Source organism: Ammodytes marinus, assembly GCF_949987685.1.
Source record: "Ammodytes marinus genome assembly, chromosome: 17".
NCBI classification, from domain to species: Eukaryota; Metazoa; Chordata; class Actinopteri; order Uranoscopiformes; family Ammodytidae; genus Ammodytes; species Ammodytes marinus.
In genome coordinates this window covers 12,713,072-12,740,884 of record NC_137221.1, presented here as the reverse complement: position 1 = coordinate 12,740,884, position 27,813 = coordinate 12,713,072, and the positions used below count along the sequence as shown (strand labels likewise).

The 27,813-nt window shown below is 43.8% G+C and overlaps 1 protein-coding gene across 1 annotated transcript in view; it reads right to left on the bottom strand.

Annotated features, from left to right (window-relative positions):
- Positions 1-19,564, bottom strand: part of jarid2b (jumonji and AT-rich interaction domain containing 2b) — a 105,535-nt gene extending 85,971 nt beyond the window's left edge. Inside the window, exon 1 of the mRNA XM_080045947.1 lies at positions 19,040-19,564. Within this exon, the coding sequence (XP_079902073.1) occupies positions 19,040-19,084 (45 nt within the window). The 5' untranslated portion in view covers positions 19,085-19,564. The remainder of the gene's footprint in view (positions 1-19,039) is intronic.
- Between the last annotated feature and the right edge of the window lie 8,249 nt (positions 19,565-27,813).

Genomic DNA, 27,813 nt, shown 5'->3' with positions numbered 1-27,813 from the left:
TCTTGCACACACCTACGCACACCGTCACTCACTTTGTCTCGTATTCACAAAACACTAGTTCTCTAAAATTACCATCTAGGAGACGTAATGATGTGGCTTTCTGTATAGACACAGCACGGTGCCTTTTCTCTTTTGTTATTCACGAGCAAGTGGGATCAAAGACAGTAGCAGCACACTGGGGCAAATGTCAGGTTCTGTTACTAACTACTACTATAGCACAATGTGACCATCTTACAGCACTCTTATGGGGTTAAGTCACATTGTGTGAGGCTTATTTACTGGATAAAACAAATGTGTGTCTGTGTAAATGTGCCAAAGTAGCTCATATCCACAGTTATATGGTGGGATCTATTTCTTGGCAATTACGTGTGGCACCGGATAGCTTGAGTGGACCAGGTATAGAGGGTTGTGGATGTGACTACTTTTAGGAATGCCAGCGGTGAGGCTTTTCTGGCTATTCGTGTCATAATGAAAGTCATCTGAAATCAGGTAGTCTTCCTGTCAGTGAAGCTGAAGAGGAGGTGGCTGCGGGGGGAAAGTGTAACAGTGATTACTAAGATTTTAAAAAATTCTCTGAAATTTTGATGCCAAGTTTGGTGCAAGAGCATTTAAATGAAAGTAAATGTACAGTAGACTTTCCATTTATCTTGTATACATTTAGGAGGCCTCATTGAAAAGGTCTTCCAGATTAAGAAGGGACCTTGTACAACATTAGCATTGATGTTTAAAGTAACTATTTTTTACCACAGTTCCCGTCACTACCATTCAAAAGTACTTTGCATGGGCCAGACCACAGGAGGCCGAGGAGGAAGCCCCTGCCTTTTCCCTGGGGAAACCCTTTTTTCCACGTTTGGGTGCCAGCCAGGCATCTCTTCCCCTGGTTGAGAAAAATGTACTTGGGGCCTATTGTTTCCTCAGGGCTTATTCAGAGTTGCTGGGCCGTTGACTCTGTCCCCCTTTTTTTTTATAATTCAGGTTTTGCCTTAACAATGGTGGAAGTAGGTGCTGTCTCTTTATTACAAGACACTTAAACGCTGCACACACACACACACTTTCTCCTCTTGAGGCTGTGAAAGCTTGTGGTTTGTGGCGGCCGAGTCATTTCAGAAAGAAAACAAAGACAAGATGATGCAGAGCGTCTCTGATCTGTTCCCAGTTACCCAAAACACGGGGATTTTTGACACTTATGTACGTTCTGTCTGACTGAAGGGAGTAGGCACACACAGTATAATACAGATATGATGAGAAATGAATGGCAGTTGTTACCGTAAAGGAAAATCTCAGTTATGACAACTTAAAAGGAATTCACTGTGTTAAGAAAAAAAATGTTTTTCTTTGAGATGTGTTAAAAATCTGACTAATGTCAACTACATTTCTGACAGACAGCCTGCACACTGAAGGTTTCAGGGTTAGTAGACAGTCTGGGTTAAAAGTGAAAGACACTGCCTTGTCACTTTTTTGGTAACCGAATACAAACGAGCAGTTGTCAATTTAACTTTAATGCATACAAATAAGCCAAACTAAACGGATAACGTATATATTCAAAGCTTTCCTGAGCTCTAGTCGCTAATAAGAAGGGGGGAGGCGACAAAACGGCAGCGTCTCCAAATCAATGGTTTATTGACGTGACTGGTAGCGAGCAGCAGTTTTTTTATTGCATTTGGCAGGACATTGATTTGAACACGTGCTGATCTCTCCGCTCATCTATATTCATTTGGACACTTAAGGCATCTTAAAGAGACCGGGGGAGAAAGGGTGCTGGTAGGCTCTAAACACAGACACAAGCCAAAGAAAACAAACATTTAAAAAGAAATACCATTCTTAATGTTCACCATTGCTCAAATCCATAAGCATGTTAACAATTAACGACATGTTGTTAACATGTTGTAAACACCGATAAGACAAGCACATTTAGAACTTGCATTCAAGGTATTCGTTTGCCTGCATGTATATACGTTTTATAATTTCTTCATGCTTTTTGCAAACGGCGCTGAATATGCAAACATAGTTCAAGTACATGCAGCTCTTGTATAGTGTACAACATACCCAAGGACATAGCTCAGCAGCCATTACAGAGCAATATCCAGCTCTGGTTTCACTTCCCATTAGACATTCAGAGCCATGACAATACCCAGGGGGGTGGGGGCGGGGGGGGGACTGTTCAACCCTGGCTTTCTCCCCTCTGCCAAGGCCCTCACATTAGTCAATTCTCTTTATTTATATAAATATAGCCCTGCTATAGACCAACACCAGTCCATTGTTTTGAAAGATTATCTTTTCCACAGAATGTCGGACTAAACTTAAATGTACTTTATCTTCCCATAATAAAAAAGGAAAGAGGGTGTGTGAGGAGTAAAATGTAAACCTGCTACAAAAAGCTGTCCAATTGTGGTGTCTGGACTGTGCTTTTAAAAAATGAAAAGAAATCCTTGATAAAAAAAAACACGGCAGTCTCACCTTACCCCTTCTTCCCCCACCTCCGGCCACAGATTACCCATCAATCCCATTTTATTCCACTGGCTCAGACAGCCCACCAATCAGATGGCAGGATGGGCGGCAATATGATAGTGGATTGGTTGGTAGGGGTGGAGCAGCTCAGTCATCCCCTAACAACAGCAGCGTGCTGTGAAAAGGAGCGAGTGAGCATGAGAAACAGAGAATTCACTTTTACCCTTTTTCCCTAGAATTGAGTTTTCCCTCTTGGTCACTTCCCTTCCCCTCTCGCCTGTCAATCTGCTTATGACTGCTGACTCTCTTGCTCACGGAGACATTGAACAGAGCTGTGTCGGGGCTTGGGCCGTCATATACACACACACACACACAATGAGAAAAGACACACTTGCCTGATGCAGTGGAAGTCAGGGGAGGTCAGGCTGGTTCCTGGGCGGAAGGAAACGAATTACACACCGTGCTACACATGCCCGCACACTTGCACGCACAAATATAGGCACTTGCACGCACACACACACACACACACTCACACACACACACACACACACACACACAAGCAGCTCAGCTCGGGGTGAACGGGGTCTCTTCGCTGACCTACTTCCTTACTGTCACTCAGAGGCACTCACCGGGCACACAACATAAACTCTGCAATAAAGCTGTTTGTATGATGTGAATGTTTAGGATCAAGAGCGGGGCTCTAACCACACAAAGCAGCCTACCCCCCCCCCCCTCCAATATTTCCTGTGGATCGGAGACGGCAACAAAAAGAGGCCCCCTTCTGTAGAATAGGTGTTAACAGCCAGCGACAGCCTCAAGCAGCCATCTTGTCTGCGTGTGCGTATAAGAATTATACAATGTGGGAAAAAAATGAGATGCATTGAGATGTGTGGAGTGTTTGTGTGTTATTAAAACTTTCTGAAATCCAGTATGAATGTCAGAATTTTTGGCATTGTGTAATGTCTAATCTTTAATTCTACCCATTATTCTTTTATGACAGTGTGAGATTCCCTTTTCATCGCTGTTGTGGACAACTCACCACATTCTCATTCAGTCCGTTTCTTTGACATTGACATGCTTCTCTGTGCTGCCTCACTTAAAACATTTCATCTTAGAAAGTGAAAAATGATCGAGAGGGTTGTAGCTCTGCCAATGCTGCTTTCTCTTTCTCTGGAATGATATCAAGTACAAAAGTGCTTCAAGCATTAACAACCTTGTCGTGGCCTCTGTCAGGGCCACTTGTTGTTGGTTCCTGAGTTATTACTTACACCCTGAAAACCCAACTCTAATTCTTCTTTTGTATCAGTCTTTCAACACACAGTTCAGCCTCAAGTCAACTGCCATTCAGTGTAGATAAGCAACTCTCGGATTGCAAGTCTTAGTCACCAGTGTACTTTGGCGTACTCCAGCTCAAAAGCTGTGCTATTCACATATCACATCAGCAAAGGAACTCAAAAGAACAGTATTTGCAGTCTATTTTTGGTCATGGAAGTCCTGGATGTTCACAAGTTTCTAAGATTTCTCTCAAATTACAACTTCAGAAATGCAACCATACACTCATAGCCCTATGCATCAGAAGCTAGTTAAACATAGAGAGTTTCAGGTGGTTTCCAGAAAGAACTTGATACACTTTATAAGAAGTCTTTGGCTTAACGAATGCAGTGTAATGTTACCATGCAGCTGTTCTGTATTCGTCTCCATGGCGTTGCAGTTAGTCAAAGTAATGGATTCATTGATGGGTTGAGCTCAACTGCTTGTGCCATAATACCTGCAGCTGAAACAGGTGAATGTGAGAGGGAAAGTGAGGTGCTTCCCAGACACACAAATGCCTTATCACAGACCTGTGACCATCACACACACACACAGCCCACAGAGGGGGAAGCATGTGCCCATTGTGAGGGGGGGTCTCGTGAGCCCCCCCTGCTCTTTCTTCCCCGACAATAGCTGCATTGATAACACCTAGCAGCTAGGGAGACATAAAGGGGAGAGGGAGAAGGCACATGAAAGAGACAAAGAGAAAGAGAAGGAAATAGGCATCACAGCCTGTCAATTGATATCCATATACTTCCTCTTGCAGAGCAGTTTCCCTTACAACTAAAGTAAAGTCATGCTTAAGGGGGCACATTTCTTTTCTCTCGTCGCTAGACAAAAACTGTCCGTTCCAGAGAAAAGCCAAAGCTACAGTCGATTGAGATGAACGTGAGAAAATGAAAAGCAGTGGAGGCCAAAACTGCTGGATTCTGGATCCTTGCATTGGTTACAGTAACCAATTAGTAGTACTTATCATTGGGCCAGCCAGCTGTTGACAGCTGAGGTTGGGCACGCTCAGAATAAACTCAACCAGTGAGTGACAGCCGCCTTCACAAATCAATCCATTTGACATGTTATTCACACATCAACGTTTATGGAAAGTGTATGCAAACTCGCTGTCGAGCACCAGACACATTTGCAAGGAACTTATCCAATACACACACACACACACACACACACACACACGTCGCTCGCAGTTTGGAAGATTAAAAAAAAAAGCTTTTTATGGCAAGCTTTTTACTAACAAGCGGAGAGGATGATCAAGTGTGTGAGACGCATGCAGACTCTTTTTAATAGAGATGTAGGAAGGCTGCATAAAAAAAGACTGATATTCAAATGTGTGCATGAAGATATACTAAAAGCTGACTTTTTACAGCAGCAAAGGATAGAGAAATATATTTTTCAACCCCAGGAATTAGCTCTGGGCCACGAAACAATAAATATCTTATCCCTGTCATGTTCCAGGGCCCCTGTGCAGCTGTGGCCCCCCTGAATTGATCAGCCCCCTCAATGCCCCCGTGCCTGTGACACAAGTGAAGGGGAGTAATCAATGGGATTTCGCGCGGGCTACAGATGCAATAACAAGACTAGTGAATAAAAGATTAAGAGCTGTGCCAGCGTTTGTTTATTTGGAAGGATGATCGACACAAGTTCAGCGTTGTGCTATATATCTCACTATACGTCATGTGGCGAGTGCGCAGTCACAGACTCACAGGAACAAGACAAAAGACAAGTTCCGGAGAACGCTTGTTGTCAAAATCTCATTTAGTCAAAATCAGTGAATATCTGCTCATGATATTCACGTCTATACGCGTGTGTGTGTGCACTGAAAAAATGATCTGGTGTAAATACACAGCCTGTGCAGGTATTTAAACAAAAAAGGTATAAAGAGGGCCCACAGTAGCTAGCAACATGCCCGTTTACAGAGCCTAGGCTGTGTAATAACACTGGATCTCGTAAGCGTGCGCACACACACACACAGTATGGACAGGTAGCGTATCGTGAGGAAATATTCACTGATTTTGACAAAGTGAATTTGACAACAAGCATTCTCCAGAATTGCATTCTCCACATTTAGCTGCTCTGTTGAATCCCATAGACACTCATTTAGAGTTCAACAAGTCTGACCTTCGTAAAAGAAAAAAACCCATGTGAACAACTCAACATTATCTTGTACTTTCCAGTAATAAAACCACAACAAGGGTTCTGCTAAGCGTATAATGAAGCACCAAACAATTCTCTTGCCACAGCTCCGACAACGCTGATCAGGAGAAATGGAATGCCATACCAGCCGAAGTTGACACGGAGATTAAAAATTCAATATGGCCCAAGTCACTCGATATAACAACAATCATATTTCAGCCGAGCTAATCAAATTCACAAGCATGACCTCTGGGGTACATTAAATGTGTATATAACATGTCATCTCTCACATGTTTTTTGCAGGGGGGAGATATCCATCTACACTTAAACGCCCATCTACACTTAGGCGTAGAAGGTCACAGCAGCTAAAAACAATGTGCATCCCTATTTAAATAGGCAGTGGATAGATTTCAGCATGCAGCTTGCCACAACCAGAGGAGGGCGACTAAATGATTGTTATAACACCACCGCTCCAGTTCTCCTGAATCAACAATATGGGTCTAGGTGGGATACTGACTGAAGCCGAGAAGAATTAGGAGAGGAGTGAGGCAAACTGGAAGGACAGAGAGCGCAAGACGGACTGTATTTGGAGTTTGCGCGGGGCTGTGCAACTCAAGCAACCAGCAAATAGCCTGCTCCGAAATGCATACATCCCTCTTGAGTTGACATAGGGGGCAAAGAAACTACGCCTGTACTGTGGCCTGTGAAGGGTTAACCGGCAACAGGCGGAGCCCTAATGCAGATTGCCAGAGAGATAAGAATACCAGTAAGTGCTCTGGTTTAATAGAAGCCACCACAGGCCAATGTGCTGACAGTTTGGGGCAGGAAAGGCAGGGCCAGGGCCCGAACAACGGTCAAAGAAGTGGAGTACAGTGGTTCCCCAAATGGTGTGCCCCGAGACAAATCCAGGTATGCCATGGGATTTTGAAACCAAAAACTTGTGTGCCTTGACCACAAGAAGTTTGAAAACCACTGATCTATACTCTATGGAAATGGTAAAGTAACAACACAAGAGCTATGGACAAAAGTAAAAGGTGGCATTTCAGGTTCAATTTCCAAAAGAGCTTTCGGTAGAGAGATATCTACGTTAGAATCTAGAAATCACCCACCCACCACATCCAAAGTTAAACAGATTTGAAACCAGATATAAAAACGTACATCATAACATTACATCAGGGAAGCCATAAATTAGAAGACCATTTATATATTATGAAGTGAGCCGCCAGTGGATCCTGGTGTTAGGCCAGCTGCAAGAGGTTGTGGTACGAGCTTAGCTGCTGCTGTACAAAAACATGCACAACATTTCTGCAAAAAATGTGCGAGATTAAATCTACAAAAACAAAAGCAGCAATAGCTCCGACTACTCACAAAGCTTTTGTCCGAATCTAATGTAATGTAAATCCCAGACAACAATTCAATAACTCATAAGAATAAATATCTAACACGTACTGTGCCTCACAATGAAGTAGACTTCATTTACAAAAAGCAGCACAACTACTCATTTACACCTCACCTAGACCTAGACCTCTACAGCCAAAGCCCATTGTCTTCTTATTCCGCTGTGCCCAACATCTTAAGCCTTTTTAAAGCCTCTGTTTTTGTATGTGTGTGTGTGTGTGTGTGTGTGTGTGTGTGTGTGCGTATGTCGTTGTTGTACGACTGCAGATTACACTGTAGCCAGAGAAGGTTATGAAACAAAGCCAGAGCGCTTAGGCAAGGGAGTTCCTTTGCTTAGGGAGTTGTAGTGCAAGCCCAGGAAAGCATTCCCTGGCACACAAATAAAGAAGACAAGAGGCAATTTAGAAATGATTTTCACCTAGTACCTCACCTTAACACCCCCCCCCCCACACACACACACACAAGCTCACTCCATTGTTGCACACAAAAGGCAAAGTGTATGGGGGCCCAGCTAAAGAGGGGGATTGACAGAAAACAATGGGATAGAGAAAGACAGTAGGTGAGATGGCAAGAAAAGAGTAAGAATAAGAATAGCAAAGACAAGGTAAAAGGAAAGACTGTGTGCAAAAGGCAGCGGAACAGGCATGGTAGACAGAGGTGGAGTGAAGAGCAGAAGAGGAAAGAGGTGAATAATGGCGTTGGTACAGTGGGGATAAAGGATGAAGGTGATGCATGGGGGGAGATTAGATGGCGTCCATACAGCAAGCAAAGGCAGAGAGAGAGAGAGAGAGAGAGAGAGAGAGAGAGAGAGAGAGAGAGACACCCACACGTGTATCGCAGACTCCATCACTGGTAATTGACCTCAGAGGGAGGAAGTGTAAATATGTCAACCTCATACCCGCTCGAGCTCATGCTGCATGGGCCAAACAGGTATACTTAAGTGGTTGTTGCGGGTTAAGTCGTTGAGTCACTTGACTTTGCTGCTAGTCACGAAGAATTTAGATGTCTCCACAACCACTGCATGTATTCAGTCTGACTCAGCCTTTTCGAATGAATCCATTAACGATCAGTAGAACTAACCAAACAGGCCGATTGTTTTATCACACCGCTGTTGTGTCAAAGTTGTTCCAAAGCAGCCATCAGTGATTTGTTCAGCAATACGATAAACCTCAAAAGCAAATCATCAGAAATGCAGCCCACCCTGGTTGCGGTCAATGCTTAGTGTTACTGGTTGTGCTTCTTTTTTTTTGGCTTGCCACTTCGTTTGTGACCAAAATGTTCCAACCTGTGTGAGCATTATGGGCTGTTCTGAAGTCTACAGATAATCCTTTATTGCCTTAACAAAAAAAGGTACATGGTTAATCTCTTCAATACAGGTATTTACGCTGTGGGCTTGGTCGTCTATCTTAGGTATTCAAACGCTTAAATCACCCAAAACATTATCATTACACCCAGAGTAGTACAATTTCTTCGGTGGAAGGCCACAGTTCCAGCAAAGCCTTTGTTGATAAAAGTTAAAACTGCACAACTAAGGTAGCACCAAGTGTCAGTTTTTGTCATATAAAAAAAAGGTAAATTGTCATACAGTTTCACATTGTTTAGTGCCAACTGAAATGCACAGCTGGTCATTCTCGGCATTACAGACAATTGCTAGGATCAGCCGTTATAATGAAACACCCTAATTTGGTGTAAGTAGAACTATGCCTGCTCCAGTTCACTACTTTTGTCCCATTTGTTATTGCGTTCCGTTTTGTTGTTCTGTGTATGAATAATTATGTATCGCTTCTCGACCTCAGGAACGCGGCAGGAATTAAAAACAAGAATTACAATTACCAAACGGCTCGTCACACACACGACCGAACAGTATGAGTAATATGAAATTCCACTCTTGATTTCAGTGACTCAGTGGTGGGAGTGTTTTCATCAAAAAAATAAAAAGTGACTAGTGTCGATAATGGTGAAATAACCGGTCTACTGTCAGGAAATAGGCCAGCGCTAGAAAATTGTGAAAGCTTTCCAGTTTAGTATGACGAAAAGACAGAAATAGCAAGGAACAGCTCGGTAATACAAGAAAAAACAGATGACTAAATAAGAAACACTATGAGCAAAAGTGCACACTTTATATTCTCTGAAATGATATATCAAAATTAAAAAGGATGTATACTTGTCTCTCTTTATGTCATCTTCACTTAGAACCTTGGTCTTAGAAATAAATTAAAGTGTGTACATTTATAAGTCACACACATAACTTATGAATATAGAATTTCCCTCCTCAGTTGAATATTCTCAGTTTCACGGTCACACACTTGATTTCTCTGACTCACATGATTGCCAGACAGATAGTTACTTCCCCAGAATGCAGCCAGGCACCAGATGCTCCAACAACAACCCAACCAACTCATCATCTAGTCCCACTCCCTCATGAGAGGAGGAAGACGTGTTTGACTTGCTCAGAAACCTTCTCAGCATGACAGTTTCTATAGAAACCTAGCATTGGGAGAGAAAAGAAGAAGAAGAAAAATCCCCCTCCCAATCATACATGCCAACCCAACACACAACAGAAGCACAGAGAAGAGAGTAAAGCTGTTCAGGCGTAAATACACTCACCATGGTAACTTCCTGCTAATTGGCTTACAAAATCATGTTTTAGCCAGTCTTTTGTTTTATACCTGCATTACTCACTTTAATAGTGTCAAAGTGAACGTGCTTCTATGACGTTATGGCTCGGATTCAACTTGTGCTTCCCTCATTTCCTATCCCCATTCTCAAACCATTCAAATCTAAAAACAGCAGAGGCTTGCGTCAGCCTTTGTGATGTGCATACGCTTTTTCAGGGAGCTGCGCTTTGTATAGAGAGTTATTTTGGCTGATACCAGTATAGCCTATACAGGCCTCGTCTTTACTGCAGTCACTGGATATTTCACTTGAGATGGTGCCTAATTTGATTATTACTATCCTCTTGGATTTCTTCTCCTTGACGATCACAGGTTGTGATTTGCAGGTCTGGCCTGCCCTCTCTCTCTCTCTCTCCCTCCCTCCCCTCAGGCCTTGTGATGTTTGATCCAGGGCCAGGGGAGGCCAGCCAGACATTCAGCCCCAGACTCTGGCGCCCTTTCCTCGGTCGACCATGCACTCTAGCTCCCTGCTGTGAGGCCTGGAGGAAATCACGCAGTCAGGAGAATTAGAAAAGCCCTCGTCTATTGAGCTGAGGTTAAGAACAGGGGGGAACCATACCTTTGACTCACACTCTGCTTCTCCTCTCTGTGGAAAACAAACTTAAAACAGCACCTATTGCTAAGAAAAGGAGAGAAATCAATGAGCAAAAAAGGAAAGGAGGAATCAATATGTCTGTGCTGACTCTTTCTGCTTCAGTTATGGGAATTAGAATAAAAACAACCCTGAGGACACCCCCGAAGTGCTTCACCTGGTAATAATGAAGTAACATGTAACATTAAAGCAAATATAAATCAATCTGCTGTCATCTAAATTGTTTGGTAAATGCAAAAAAGCTGTTGGAGACATTAATAACGTTTAATGTCTAATGTGTTGCTACCGCATTACAAAGACAAGATTTACCAAGTGCAAAATGACAGCCCCAGAGGGCCCGAGTATGCGTGTGCATGCATGTCAGCATGTTGGGGTGTGTGTGTGTGTGTCTCTGGCAGGGTGATGTTGGAAGGGGGTTAATTCACACAGCTGTGTAAGATCAAAACTGGAGAGGATTCCAAAGTTTCCTTTGGCAGACACAATCAAAACAGAGCGGGGTGAAAGAATGCGAGATGCCGACTGAGTGTGTGAGACCGAGAGGAGAGCTGCAAAAACCGCCAACAGCCCTAATCATGTCGCTAAGCAGGCTGATCTTTCAAGCAAATGATTATCATACGCAAACACTCGCACTCCATCGCACTGAAACAAGGGAACACAGATCCTGCACTGATCGTGCATTTGGCTCCTCCTCTGCAACCGCAAGGGCAATTTTGCAGCTAAAAAGGCAAGGAGAAAATATCCCCGCTTCTTCTGTATTCTCTCTCTCCCTCCGGCGCTATCACAATATAAAGCTCCTAACGCCACTTTCCTCTGTGTAACTGCGCTGAGTAATAGAAGGAAGAGGTGAGAGAGAGAAAGAGACAAGAGGGGAAAAATCCACTCAGTATTCTATTACAAGACACGATGGGGAAGGGGGGGGCGTTCATTTCTCAAGACGGTTGGAGCATGAGGGTGCAGGATAGACGAAAACAGAATGTATATATATTGGCCTGTGAATACAAACCGTTTATTCTGCCCCTCACAGCCCTCAACCACCATCCAACACTATACCTTCTTATTTCCTCTCGTCTTCTCCAAAAGCCAACATGGGAACCAGCACATCCAACAACTGGGAAGCAAGCAACCCTGACACCCTTCTACCAACCATGCATTCAGCTTTAAAACGTGATTCATCAGGGACCAGGTGCAGTTAAGGTGGAGTCAGTCATTCTGCACAATCCTTGCGACCCGCTAACTGTCCAAATTATGTGCACGCTGAAATAAAATTGTGTGTTAATACACAGCATAGGCTCTGAAAACTGGTATGTAAACTGCCATACTGAATTAAGGCCTCCCTCGCTAGGGGCCAAGCGCTTGCTGAAAAGGGTTTGCATTTGAGAGCGCTTTAACAAGGAGGGGAGGTCACCTTTTGCCCTTAACTAGCCATGCACGCTGGAGAGCCACAAACGAGGGATAATGAAAGTCAAATATATATGTTAAAAAAAAAGTTAGCACATGGAAAATGCCCCCTCATGAGAGATTAAATGAGAGAGCAATTAGCCGGCCAATGCAGCGCTGTGCCAAAGAGGAGCGGAATAGAGCGGCCAGTGGCTCGTTGGCAGGAAGAAACAAACTGCTCCATCGTAATAAAATAAAATAAATGATTTCATAGATCGCTGAACTTGGGCGGAATAAAAATACACTTGAGACCGTAACGCACAACAAGAAACAGTTATGAATGAACTCTGAAGGGTAAACCTGAATAGTATTACCAGACTGAAAACTGATGACAGTGTGCAACCAGATATTGTCTCAGAAAAGAAGCTACGTAAAAGAGCATGTAGCATTCCTCTAAGAAGATCAGACAGCTTCAGGATTTCCCTTATTTTAGCCTTTGCGAGTCGAGACGTTTTATGATGTTGCCTAAAGAGTCTTACTGCCGTATGTTTGACAGAGGAAGAGCGTGGTATTCCGGGGCAGAAAGAGAGGAGAGTAATGGAGGATCGATACAGACTGAGCCTGTGCTCTGTTGCTTCATCCCCCGAGGCTTAATTCACTGGATGTGTAAAGACGACGGTGTCACAATAGGGGATCAGATGGGATTGACCGCGGGATGAAAATGTAAGGAGTGTTTATTAAACTGATGTAGCCCAGATGAAAAGTGGGGGAGAGGGCAAGGAGGTTGTCCGAGGGATGTACATAATGGTCATTAAAAGCTAATGCCGGCCTAAGCTCCAATAGCTTGGTGCTACAAAAAAAAATGAATGAAAAAAAAAAAAACACACACACTACCTAATGCCTCCTATTTCAGCTCACAGAGCTTAGAGGGGAGGCCCCAGGGCTAAGCTCAAATTTGAACTTCAAACAAAAGGCTCCTGAAGATTGGTAAGATTCATTTTTACATGATAAATAAAAACATTTGACAATTCTGAGAGATATGTCAATAAAAATGTAAAAAAAAACAGTTGTTAATTGTTTTTCTGTACTATTTCTGAATGTCGTCTGTGGGCCCCCATTAAGTATGCAAGGCCAAACCAAAGACAAAGCTAAAGTGTTGATTCAGCTTCATAGGGATCCTGAACGGATAAGCTGTGGCAACCACACACACACACACACACACACACACACACACACAGTCTCTCAGGGCCTGACCAGCTGTCCCGCTCCCCCCATCTCCATCCAAACCCGCAGGAAGATATAAATCACTCGGCAGAATGAAGACGCGCACGTGGTGTACGTGACACACACACACACACACACACTGGCCGTGCACAACTGCACTGTGTCCAACCGTGCCTTGCTTCCAACTATCAGAGCATATGCTGTAAAAACACACCTACGCAAAAGGCCTACGTGCACACTTCTCATGAACACACATGCTGCATGACAAAGATTGTCACGCCCAGATTTTTTTTGTCATAACTCCTGTAAATGGCCCTTGCTGCCGATACCTCCGGGGTTGGCCTTAAAAACCGGTTACTCTCACCTAATGGCTCGCAGGTGTACACCTAAAGACCTTTGCCTGTGCGCCTGAGCTACGGTGCCAGCAAGAGAGCCAGAGAGTGTGCTCAATGTCAGCAGCTGATAAGAGAAAAGGTCATATTGCATAACAGGAGTTAGTGTGGTTTGTGTGTGTGTGCGTCATAATGCTGTAGAAAACAGACGCAAGAGATGTGGGAGATGGAGACAGCAAAGGGTAAACAGAAGGGAGAGAGTCTGTATTCATGTCCGAGAAAAGAGCCGCTTTTTGCATCCATATGCGTTCCAAATTTAAGCCGGCAGCTCACAGAGCGCCTGTAAAGATGCAGTAAACTAAAGTTGGCAATAAGTTACTAATCTTCTTTAAAAAAAAAATAATAATTATCAGTAGCTGTGTATCTGAATCTAATGGCAGTGGGGGCGGGACCTGATAAGCCTTTGGCTTCTCCTGCCACCCTTCGGACGATAACAAAAGTAATATGTATGAATATGCAAAGAGAAAATTGTGTATTGTGTGTAATTGTCCGGAATAATTAATTAATTAATTAATAAATAAATAAATAAATAAATAAATAAATAAATAAATAAATAAATAAATAAATAAATAAATAAATAAATAAATAAATAAATAAATAAATAAATAAATAAATGGAAGGGAGAAAAAAAGATGGCCTTCTCCTCATTTCAGCACAAGCTTAATAAATAAGGCTGAATTATTATTATTTCTTTTTTAAAAAGGAGGATCAACTGGCCAACTTCACTCCCAGAATTTGGTTTGGCAGTGCTGGAGTGGGGGAGAGGGGGAGAGATGGGGCGATGAGAACGCGAGGCCGAGCCTGCAACGTGGGAAGGACTGCTTCCTCCCTCTTTTAACACTAAACTGTCAACACGCGAGTTGTTGAATCAATGTTTAATTACCTGAAAACAAAATTTCAGCGCAAAGAAATTTGATTGTCACTCTAGGATACAAAGTGAGAATAAGAATCCGAAAAACACATCTTCTCCCCAGTTCCTAGAAATGGTTCTGAAGTATTGTTTTATTCTTTCTCTGCACAGTGTGTGTGAGAGACATGCAAGCCCAGGGTTTGTTTCACTTGTTTTCCCATTGTGTGAAAATTGCTGGCAGTCTTCACAAGGACTTATTTTCTTGGCAGTTACTTTTGCGCCACGCTGATACAGTTTGGCAACCTTATCAAAGTGGCCCTGCTTTGATTATTCCCCAACCGGTGAATTAAAAAACAATGAAGCAAGGCGATGTTTCCCTCAAATTAAAAGGCATTATCGTCTGCTGCCTTTTGTTTAAAGAGCTATTGCTGCCACATCCTGCTGGTTTCAAACTCACCACTTTCCACTCTGCATGGGTATACATTCCTAGAAAAACTGTTGTCTAATAGCCATCGCAGACAACATACCAGGACATATGGAAAGCACTTTTATCTTCTAGCCTATGGTGCCTTTTACAGGTTCCACATGGAAAGTAACCATAGTGAACGTGGTCAAATAAACAGCCAGTGTAACGTTGCCTGTTGCCACAGTACACTTTGGTTTACCCTGGTAGCCATGGTGACGGGGAGGTGGCAAAGTGAACCCTGCCATGTTGCACACGTGAGGAGAAGGGAGCTTATGAAAGAATCATTTGCATTGAAACATAAGGTTAAATGAAGCGCATTGAGGCTGAGGCACGGTGAAAAAACAACCCTGTGACCCTCTCTTCGTGCTCCTACATGAGGCCCACATTTCATTTGGACAGGCCAAGAACGAGAGAGCGAGACAGAGAGATAAAGAGAGGAAAGGGAGGAGAGGAGGGGGAGAGTCTGGGCCTTTGCACTCCCCATTCTGCCCCCGCTCTCTATTTTTGTTTCCTCTTTTTGTGCGCGACTAACGCACACACTCACAGTGCAATGGATTTTCAACTTGGCCCTCATCAGTTGTGCGCCTGATGAAACAAACACTGACAGCCTCTTTACATTTGTAAAGGCCCCTGCAGCAGCTGTGCTTGTCCCACACACAGACACACACACTCACACACAACCCTTGAATCAGAGGCCTAGCCCCAGCTGGGGCCTACAGGAAGAGCCGACTCTGCACAAAATGGCCCTGGCTGCACGGAGCTGCACTCTGTCGCGTTCTCCTGCTATTCTTGCTCTCTCACATACACACACACACACAGTGTCATGTTTCGTTAGACAGAACAACACTGCAGCACATTAGCGCCTGCTACCTTAGTCATTACACAGCACCTTCCTTCAACCACTACCTTGAAAAGGCACCAACAAAAAAAGAGCACAAAGAGACAGTCTGCTTACGTTGTCCTGCAGTGTCCTTCAAGCCACCATAGGTGATGAAGCATCTTTGCAGAATTAAAACTGACAAATGTTTTTCTTTTTGGTCAGTTCACTCATTCATTTCTAGTACAAAACAGTAATTGCCTTGTTTGCTTTTATTAAAAGGGCTCATCAACCATTCTTCAATAATTTTAAGATGATGAATTTTAACATAATTCGCAGGATAGTGGGTGTTTGTTAGGTTGCAGAGGGTGGGGGTGGAGGGCATACAACCCACACTTGTGTTTCAGGGGAAATGGTTAAGCCAAGCATGTATAATTGTTTTACGCTAATTAAGGGGGGGGGGGGGTTAAGGGAGGGAGGGATCAGTAGGGTCCAAGAGTCCTCTCTTTACGCCAAGAGGGGGGCTCTGGGATCTGGACTGCTCCAGGTTGTTGTAGAAATGCACATTTGTGAGCCCTATTTGGTCAGGGCCAGACTTTAAGCATCTATTGCAGCTGCTGAAAGCAGATGTGACACACACGCATACATGCACTCGTGAACAGAAAAATGCATCCTGCAGTCGGGTACAGATACAGATAAACTATTTCCCCGGCACTAGAATTCTAATGAATACATCAAATAAAAGGATCCCACTTCATTTTAGACAGTGTTTGCAACCACAGTCTGGCTCAATTGTTGGTGCAGTTAGTCAGTAACTCTGTCATGTCATGTTTCCTCAATTCAGAGGGAGGCTTCAAAAACATCTCCACAAAACAGGAAAAATACTTTGCCACATATACTATAACTAACTTTTTCCAACACATGCAATAAAAGTATGGTTCAGTTATGTAAATGTTGCTGAAATTGGTAATTGGAAGGGAAGGTTGAATATTCAAAAAGTCAGCTCTAACTGACAAAGGAAACTATGGGATGTTAAATTGCTACTGATGTAATTTACTTTTTCCAAGTAATTTCTTTAAACATCTGTATTCTTTGGGATGACACACATTTGTGTTGCTTTCCAAGAAATACATGTTGCTGCCCACACATTTCAGCGCCCTGCGTTACTGACAATGGTGTGCTGAAAAGTTACAGATATAATGGTTTCCCATAAGAAGACACAAAGATGTGTTAGAATGATGTCATTTGTATGGGGGGGAGGGGGCTTCATCACTTCAATGAGACAACTCCGTTTCAAAAGAGGTCAAATGAGAGCTTGATGGCTATGCTCTTCTGGAACTTATTTATCTTGACGCTGTATAAATATGTGATCAGGGTAGAAACTTTGCAGACACTTAAGGAGCTGCAGGAAAGTTCTTAAAGTAGACATGCCATTCATACATTACTTGGGGCCTACTCAAATAACCCACTAAAATAAAATTACTATAATTTACATGATCACACAATATGTGTTTAATTCACCACACATGAGTGCAATATGAGTCAGAGTTGACAGGCTATAAAATGTATGCTTTGTGTTTAGTTCAATCGTTTGCTTTGCTCATATAAACCTGTTGCTCAGATTGGCCCTTTGCAATATTTTCTTTTAGCAAATTTGTAATGATCGGTTCCGTTTTCGGTGAGAAAACTGTCTGCAGGAGCGAAGACACTTTTGGGAGACAGTCCACGTGTTGTTTAGAAGGGGAAGTGGTGTGTGTGTGTGTGTGTGTGGGGGGGGGGGGGGGGGGGACTGACTTCAACCACAGAGCGTTAACAGACATGATGTGCCGCGTGCAATTAAACGCAACAAAGTGACCATTAGTAGCCTATGCGTGACGGCGATTCACATCTATATAAAGCACATGAAAGCTGCAGCAACAAACTTGAAAGCCCCAGACACAGAGACCCAGCCGGAGGGTAGCCTACGTGAAAAAAAAACGATACATTGTAACTTACATTGTAATGAGATTAAAAGTAGTTAATTCGAGGCCGTTAACAAGACTCAAGCCTAAAACCAAAGACTACAACTCCAAGCCAAAACCGGGCCGAACTAGTTCGATAAACAGCCCAGTGTTACTTGCAGAAAGAAAATGGTCGCTTCTTCCTATCGCTTCATACATGAGCCTCTGCAATGCGACTGCACACAGCCTACGAAAAAAGAGATTGGGTCGTTCAGAAACATTGTGCTGAACCATGCCAACAACGTTATGTGCAGTTTTAGCAGAGGGGGGTCAATTCGGTAGCCTGGGGTACGAGACCCAAACGCATGTAAGCTAGACCCCCCTCTCCCCTTTGCCTCCCCTCCCCCGGTAGTAGCCTATTGATAAAAATGGAGTTATCCCTCAGCGGGCTGCTGCTGCAATATATGTTCGCTCACAGAGGTCACACGGAGACCTGCAAAACGACAGAGACCCCGGTGGACTTCTCGTGCTAGCGAACACAGCCGCATTATCAAACACGCACGAGAGTCTTCGCGCGTGTCAAGTGCTGGCAATTGAATGAATATGCTGAAATTGCGTGACCCCCTTTTTTCCTCCCTCCTGCTTTCCCTCACTCTTCGTGGAGAAAATTAAAGAGCCACAACAGTCCGCGAAACATGTCGGTTCGCCGGCTTCACAGCTAAACAGAGAGACAGGCAGAATAGAGACGGACACAACGCTATATTGGACGTGAACTTCCCACGTCAGCGCGAGGATGGTTGTTACATGCACGAGGCACTAGCTCAGGGTTTTTTTTCAAAGCAGGGATAAAATGCACAGCATGGGACGAAATGGAAGCCGAAATAGCTGAGCCATGGCCGACAGACTCGTCTTCATGGCTTCGAATGGGAGGAAGAAGAAGAAGCCGGGGGAGCGAACAAAAGCCCTTTTCTGGAAACACTTTGCCAACTCCCTTTTTAATTTGAAATACCTTTTTATAGCTTTACCACGTAGTCGAGGCACACCGTGCATCTCCCCCGCCCCCCAATCACACGTTCAACGAGTCAAAATGAGTGAAGCGAACCCCCTCCCCAAAGCACCCAATGTTCAAATAACCTAAACATGTCTGATGTCGAAGAAACGCTGCAACGCAGACACTGAATAAACACTGCTGTCCCTTTAAATTAAAAACGTGTAATCGTTAACACATTGAGGTAGGCCTAACTCATAGCGGTTGCCCTTAAAGCACATTTGACCTAAATAGTGCACAGGCTGATGGTAACCTTCACAGTCCGCGATGAAAGTTTATGCATTTTCATCGAGCAAACTTGAATAGAGCAATAGCGTTCGCGAGCAATTCAGGCAACAACAAAATATGTTTTTACTTACGTATTTCTTTTGAATGATATTCCTCTTGGGTCTTTCCTTGCTCATTATGCAATCCCCCCAAAAAATGTTTGGCTATAAAGAGAATGGCCACATGAATTTCTTTTCTTTGACTCTCGCCTCTCCCGGAGCACCAGCAAATGACGATTTAAATCCCCTGCTCTGTAGGAAACAGCGCTCGCTGGATTTGCAGAATCCGTCCTCTGCGTTTTCCCCTCGAAACTAGGCTACTTGGATATAAATCCCAAAAATTCAAGGGTCGACGACGGATAAAGATGGACCGAGGCCGAACTCGCTCGGGGATAACATAGTCAAAACAAATGCACAACAATAAGTTCCATTCGCCAAAACAGCTCGGCTTCTTCTCGTCTCGACGCACTCGCTCCCGGCTCTTCTCAAATGCATGAATATACTTGACGTGAGGTTGACGAGTTACATCTTGTTCGATGCGGCGATGAGTAGAATAAATAAAAAACAAAAAATAAAACGTTCGTTGTCACGTCTGTTTTAGCTGGAGCCTGTGCGGTCGACGGGTTGATCTCTCCAGCGGCACTGCTCTACTGACTGTGAGCAGCTCCTTTCTTCCCCAGCCTCCGCCCCCCAGCCTATCACGTCCCCCACCGTTCAGCGGCAACTTCAAAAATCCAAATGAGACAACCCCGAACACATAACACTGGCAAATATTTCCCATGCCATAATATTTTACCAATTGTACAGCGTGTTTGTGTTTGATTGAAATATCCAGTTTATAAACACGGTGCGTTTAAAGTCCTAAATATTAGTTTGTGCATCTGTGGCATTCCAAAGAGACATGGTCAGAAGTCAGTTTACTTCCCCTATCTTATATCTATCTTATAATAATATTCCTTTGGAGATCATGTGTTTATGAGAAGTGCATGTAACCGTTTGTCTTTTTATTTCCTATCGTGATCTTATGAGGAACAATATATGGTGTCTGTGGTGTGACACAACTAGTCACATTACAGGCAAAAAGCAAAAGAAGAAGGAATAAGGGATGGGACAAAGTAATGGTTCCCAAATTTGTATGTAAATGATAGCCCCCATCCCCCACTCTCCACACCGCCCCCACAGAGTTAAACATTAGCACAGGCTTCCTTGTACTTTCAGGAACCTTTTATGTGGGAAAGCTTGATTGACTTGGTAATGGGAAAGCCTTGCCTTGAAAGTTCACCCTTTTTCCTGGACCTAACTTTGTGAATTTCTGCTCTAAAACAAACACGCTCTTACCTGTAAATCTGAATTCTCCACGTTTTAGCAGCTCTGACCAAATTGACCAGATTGGTTTATGGTAAACTGTAGGCCTACTATACTGTCAGTCAGTTCACCACTTCCTGACTGAAATATCTCAACAACTATTGGACGGATTGCCATGTTATTTGGTAAAGACATTCAGGGTCCCTTATTGGATACGTCCTTGTTGATCCACAATATATTCCAATGGCACCCAGAGGCTGACATATTTTCTTTGTCAAATGTCTCTACAACTGTTGGATAGATTGCATTGACATACCGATATCCATGGATGAACCCTTGATTTTTCTTGTAGTGCCACCAACAGGTCCAAGTTCTAACTCATTCTGTGAAACATCTCAATATACTTGGATGGATTGGCACAAAAGTGTGTACAGAACATCACTGTCCCCAGGAAATGAATCCTAGTGACTTTATTGAACAACAAAGTCTGCTGCATACTCCAGTTCTGACACACACACACACACACACACACATTCAAAATCACATTCACAGCTATAGGTAAGTTCAAGATTCATAGTCATTTCACCTGCATGTCTAAGTAATATCAAAAGTAGATTCAGGGGGCGCCCTTAGCTCAGTTGGTAGGGCGTCCCCCCCATGGGCCTCGGCCAGCAGCGGACCTGGGTTCGATTCCAGCCCGCGGTCGTTCTCTGCATGTCACTCCCCTCTCTGCCCCATTTTCAACTCTGTCTCTACACTATCAATAAAGCATAAAAATGCCAAAAAAATATCTTTAAAAAAAAAGTATACAGATTCAGCATCATACAAAGCTGGACCTGAATCACTCCCTATCATCCGTGCCATCATGCCGATTTCATTATCATTCATGTAACAAGGAAGAGCTATCGATTCCACTTCTGTGTTTGATGTAGATTTAGCATAACGCACCAACTGATCAAAGCACTGAATTTCCCCATGAATGCACGAACAAAGACACCAAATCAATAGCTGACGGGTCAATAATTCTAAGCAAGGCTTGCCGATGACATGATATTTATGTAGCCCCCCCAGCCCCACCTTTAAGTCACGATGTATGAAATATATAAACAGAATATGGAAGAAATATTAACGGATCAGTAGCAAGCCAAAAATTGCAGTGTGGATAGAGGCATGAGTGTGAAGATTTAGAGAGGGATCATGGTGTGTGTGACCTAAATAAACACTGACCATGAGCGTGTTAACCAAACAGTGAAATGAATCCTAAACCTTCACTTTCAGGTAAATCCTAAGAAAGTATACACATGAAGAAAATACTGTAAAGCTTTTATCTGTGTGGATGTAATATTCTTTTTCGCCCCTCAATCAATGATGTCTTGTCCTCCGACGGCGTTGGAGTCAAGCAGGCTATTTGAGATGGCGGGGGTTATGGAGCACACTGCTTTTAGCCCCCATGGCCCTGCACTCTAAGGGAGGGGAGGGGGGGGGGGTTACCGAGGTCCTCTGCCCCTTCTGTTACTGACATTTAGGCACACATGAATCAAGGAGACAAGCTGTGGAGGGATGTCTGAATTTCTCAGCGGTGCTCCTCGTAGCAGAGCTCACATTCAGCCCACGCCATATAGAGGAGGAAGGGGTTGAAGGGTCTTTTTGGAGACCTTTTTAAGGCTGCATTTTCTCCAAGTGGAGGTCTGTAAGTGCAAGGCTTTGCAACATTAAGATGAGATCTCTTTTTTTTCTCTTATTCTGTTCAGATGAAATCCTTATCATCGTGCTGACAGAGGTCTTTAAAATTGTCACTATTTTCAAATGTTAAATATTTAGGAGTAACTTCTGTGTTGCCAACTCCAGTGTGTTCATGACATTTGCACGCAAGAGACTTGTGGTTACTGTGCAGAACCTTTCTTAGTACATGATGGCCTATTATTGAAGCTAAATGTAGCTGTGTGTTTTGAATCATAACTCATGCAAGTTAAAGCACAAGAAACCGAGAGTGTGTGTCCTTGAAGGTTTTCCAAAGTATTTGGACTGCTCTACTCCTGTATAAATGGGCAGAGACATTTACACCAATGGATTTAAGAGAGAAAAGCCCCTTTTACACAGAGATTGCGGCATATTGACGAAACAACATCACTCCAATATGCCGGCTTTGCTTGCTTCTGTGTTATTTACACAGAAGCAAGCAACGCCGGCCTGCTGGCGCATCAGTAGCCCCTTTTACACAGCGTTCCGGAATGAAAGAGGTGCTTGTAAACAGCGTCAGGTGTGACGTAAACATTTAGCGCCGCGCCGGTCAGCTGCTTTACAACAACAACACTGGCCGGTGAATTGAGAGCAGAAGTGCTGGAGCTTGCAGTAAGAGGGCCGTATTTTACTGTCCCCACGATGTGCCGGTTGATCTCGCGACGCGCTGAGTCCAACATCTCTGGGACAGTTAACCAAACTGTCAAAAATCACTCCGCTGCTCACTGCTTCACCTCTGTGTCTGTGTCTGTGTGTGTGTGTGTTTGTGTGACAGGTTGGCTGTGAGCGAGTCTCTTTGTAAGGGCAGCGATCTGCCAATCAGACACACACATACACATACACATACACACAGTGTGTGAAGTCACGTTACTGTAGACAGAAATAAAGTGTGGATATATACGCTCAGACTCAGACTTAGGATAATAATAGCGGTGGCGATCCGGACGCAGCCAAGTTTAGCCTAGCCTAGCTTAGCCTAGCTTTCCCATTGTACAACTTCCCCTGGGCAGAAATAGACTCATATACTCTGCAAAATGAAGCGTGGGGGTTTGGATTGAGCAGCGGACCTTATGACCAGCTAGATTATACGCCGTTCCTTTTATTTGGTGATTTTTACGGGACATCAGGCCGCCGTGGTTAATGTTAAACACACGTCCTTCAACTGCTAACATGGTCGCATGTTTAGAACGTAGGCTATGGAACGTCAAACGCCCCCCTGTTCCGCAACAACAAGCCGGCCACATTTAAACAGAGAGGCAGAACTGGTTGTGTCGGGAATCTTACTACCCCCCGAGGTAGTAAAATTCTCAGAACAATCTCTCGCACCTTTCTTCCCTCGTTCCGCAACGGTCGCATTTATACAGCAGGGCGGAGGGCCGAAATTCCGGCATATTCCCGGCTTTCACTCTGGCTGTGTAAAAGGGGCTTAAGAGAGAAGGAGAGAAAGAGAGAGTGTGTGTGTGTGTGTGTGTGTGTGTGTGTGTGTGTGTGTGTGTGTGTGTGTGTGTGTGTGTGTGTGTGTGTGTGTGTGTGTCTTTATGTGTGTGATGGAGAAGGCCAGGGATTGATTAGAGCTTTCACTCTCAATGTGGTTAATTGCCCAGTGAGGCTTAGCAGACGGTGCTGGCTAGATTGATGTCCGATAGCCAAGAAGAGGGGGAGTCTTGGTGTGTTAGTGTGTGTGTGTGTGTGTGTGTGTGTGTGTGTGTGTGTGTGTGTGTGATGGACGAAGGGGGGGGGGGGGGGGACTTGATTTACTGGGCAGCTGAGGGGGCGCACAACGAACCCCAAATTAATGTTGAAAGATTGAATGGTTAAATATTGCACACTGTGGAAATAAGCCCAAAGGAGTTTCTTTCCAAAGAAAAAAGAAAAATCAAGCCATTATAATCTCAGCTGCTGAAAATAAAATCACTCAGCCACCTTTTGTTTTGTTTTGTATAGGGTTTAGTTTTGTTTTCATTGCAAACTACTGCTAGTTGAAAAAGAAATGTCCTTTGGGTTCAGTTTGCCCTGGACTTACTCAATCTTTAAAAGCCTAATTGTTTTAATTCTGGCACTGAATCAAGTTAAAATCCTTACTAATCTATCTGTGTCTGTTTAAGTAGATATTAGTGTGTGCTTGTGTGCTAGCCTAGCATTAATACAGCGTCAGCTCGAACAGAAAAAGCTTTTAATCCCGTGGTTGAAAGTTCCCTGAAGTTCAAACGCTTCCATAAATGTTAGCACTTGCGGGGGGAAAGAACAGACTTTCAAATGAAGAAGAATAGCATTTTCTCCATGGCATTTGGCAAGAGGACCAATCCACGCCACTCCTGATCTTTTATTCTTCTGCACTTATCATCTAGAGGCTCATAAAATGATGTTTATTGTTCAATAAGAGGGCTGGAGAGATATGCGCGGGGAGGGCTGGATTCAACTTGCTGAGTGCACTATGGGACAGGGCAACAAGCGAGCCACAGTGTTGGCAGGGGGTTGGGCGGTAAGGAAGCAGTAAAATCATGGCTTATACAATTCTCTCCCCCCCCCCCTTTCACACTGGCTGTTAAAAGTGTAAGTAATGCGAGCACCGGGGGATATTGAATACTTTTACCTCGCAGTAAAAGAGAGAGAGAAAACACAATTTTACACTGCAACAAAACCATATATCTAGTGAGCCAGGTCACTTTATATTTAGGTTTCAAATGGAGCCGAATTTTGTGAACCATAATCTTCAGCAATATTTTATCTTTGCTTGGGTTATGTTAAACAATTATACATATCTTTAAATGAAACAAAACCAAGGTTATAACTGCTGAAAGTTGTCATTATGTCTTCAACTGACTGTTACAACCCTCATGAGTCGGTAACATCTTAATAACTTGACACATTTTCTTTCAATGTGGCCATTTAAAAATGTGTCCCATTAAGATTAAGCACATGAATCCCTGCATGCTCTTGTAGGGACTGTTTGGTGAAGCTCCTTGGTGCCAGAGGAATTCTCGTCTTATTTATTTCAAGTTATTTAAATATTTGAATCGATTAAATCCTAAATGTAGAAAACTTTTTTCCGACTATAGGTGATCTGGTTTTATCATAATTTCAAGAGATCACATGAAGTCATTTTTCTTAAGGAGGGATTTAAAAAAATATGCAGTATCATATGTTGCCCAGTGCCGGTGATGGTAGACAGACTGGAGGCCATGGTGGCTTCGAATTACTCGGCTGAAATTTGAATCTCATAAGAACTCTCGTAAAAGTGAGGTTAACCGTCTCCATAGTCACCCTCACTTCTCAGGTTTTTTTTCGCCGTTCAGGGACCTGTTGAAATCACAAACACAATTTATTTTCGACACACACCTCCCTCCCCTCTTGCATTTGCTTGAGAGTCCCCACTCCACTTTTCCACAGTGGATAATTGGACACCTTCAGTAGATAAATCCCCCTGCCGAAACAAAACAGGCACCTTGAGCCGTGTAGATTTCAAATTTAGGTTTGTCAAAATACAAGCACAACTGTGAGGATGAGACAGAGACAGAGGCTTGGTCCAACCTTAACTACAAGATAGATTTTCAGGAGACCTCTTTGGCAGTGGTTCTTACTGTGTTGTGATATCGTGAGGGATCGGCAGGATCAACAAGAGGAATATCCACACCCTAAGGCTCCAGGGTTATAAAGTTGTCCTCGGGGCCCGTCACCACCATCACCATGGTTTTCTACTGCACGCTAAATTGACCCATCTGGAAGCTGAATGCAAAACCTGTGAGAAGATCAGAGCCAAGGGGATGACTTGCCCTTATTTCTGTCCCCCCAAGGGCTGTTGTTGTGTTTCACTAATGAAGCAGATCTCCCCAAGCTCACCTGGCAACCACAATCAACCTGGTAAACTGCAGACTTTGAAAACAAATACATGTTAAACTGGTCTGGGTGTAACTATGTTTTTAACAGTGGATGCATCACTAAGAACATAAAAGTTTTCATGGATTTGCCAGCGCGTCTGTTTCACGCCTTGGTGTGATAACGGGTTGCAAGTTGCCACAGTGAGGCCAAGTAGCCAGAAAGTTGTCCCATTATGAAACACGCAGTTCTTGAAAAGACAAGCCAAGTTCTTGTTTAAAAAAATCATTTGACATTTGTATTCTTCCCTCTGTTACAAATATCCAATGTTTTCAATTGTATCGACGTCACCGCGTGGCCCTCGTTAACAAACCACGTCTTTGCCGACTGTATTTAGCTACTCATCCGTTCCACTGTAACTCCAGTATTCCCCCATTCCGTTTTTAACATCACTCAACACTCTTGTTCCCCATTCTAACCCTTTAAAAAAACAGTCTGGACTGGAAGTTCAGCGTGGATGAGTAGCTAAGCATGAATCACTCATGAGGAACAAGGCAGTGTAGCGGCATTGCCAGGTCCCTTGTGTGTATCTAGCCACACGGAGAGGGAGAGCAATAGCATTCAGCCACTAAAGTTCTATAGTCCAGGAGTGACTGGGCTGACTCATGTGGGTCAAGACCTGCCACAGGTGGGGGGATCTTCGGATGAATAACCTCCTCTCCTCTCCCCTCCAGTCCTGACAGTAGGCAGCCACAGCCTCCGCGCCCCTTTTCACCCAACCCGGGACACCTGCACTGGACACAAAAGCCATCCCCTCTCCCAATTCTTTGAGGGCAGGAGCATAGAGAGGGAGAGAGAGAGAGAGAGAGAGAGAGAGAGAGAGAGAGAGAGAGAGAGAAAGCGAGAGAGAAAGCGAGAGAGAGAGAGAGAGAGAGGTAAAAGGGACACGGGGGAAGAACAGAGTAAGGGGAGAAAGAAATGGGGTTGCATGGGTCTCAGTGTGGGGGGGTGCCTCAATCGTAGCGATGCGGAAACAAAGTAACAGAAACTGGAGCCACAGCAGGGGAACAGCTGGAGCGCACAGGGAAGGCTGTCTGGGTGGTCTGTGAGCGAGCGAGGGAGAAGGAGAGGGTGTGAGCTTGCCTTTGCCTGTGAGGAGAAAAATGAGCAAGAATGAAAGACACGGAGAAGAGAGGGTTTGGGTTAGGAGGGGGATGTTGAAATATAGGAGCAGTTAAAGTAGGATGCAGCACACAGAAAGAAAATTAGAAAGGCAAAGAACAGCTGGAGGGAAATCAGCTACTTTATCCCTACAATTATGGCAAATCGATACACGTCAATATGTAATTACTCGAAAAAGGCCTGACAACCATGTAGAGCCCCACCATTAGAAGTATAGATATAATTCAAAGTGTAGAGGAAGACATTTTTGTGCAGCAAAACAAATAACTGTATATGTGCAATCAGTTCAAACTAACAGCTCGAGATGAGATGATAATGATTTGGTTGGCTGTGTAGCAACAGGGCAATTAGTATTCCTGCATGCCACATGCTGCACTAAACTAACACAGCAAGTGTGATAATCAAAACAATTTCCAAAACCTCGCTCCACCTTGCACAGCGACCATCCTAAAGGTGATTTAATTCCAGCTGCCGTTTTCAGAACAATCTAATTCATCCTTTGTCATCACCAAAGTTAGAGTGTTGGGTATTAAGCAAAGCATTTGATAACCCCTCCTAACAAAGCAGAAGCATTCACTTGCACACAGCGAGCCAATATCCCTGTGCTTTTTAATACAAGGCTTATCACACCAACATGGTTTGCATGATAAAAAAAGAAGGTAAGTCATGCGGGAGGTCCTGCACATTTGCATATCCCCTGGGTGCACGGTGTAATTTAGCTACATATGTCCCTTCCCTAATAGGCTGGGGCTGGCTTAACGCGAGGCTTGTGTTTTTGGAAGCGACCTTGCTTGATTGTCTATTCGGATTCACAGCTCGGCTCT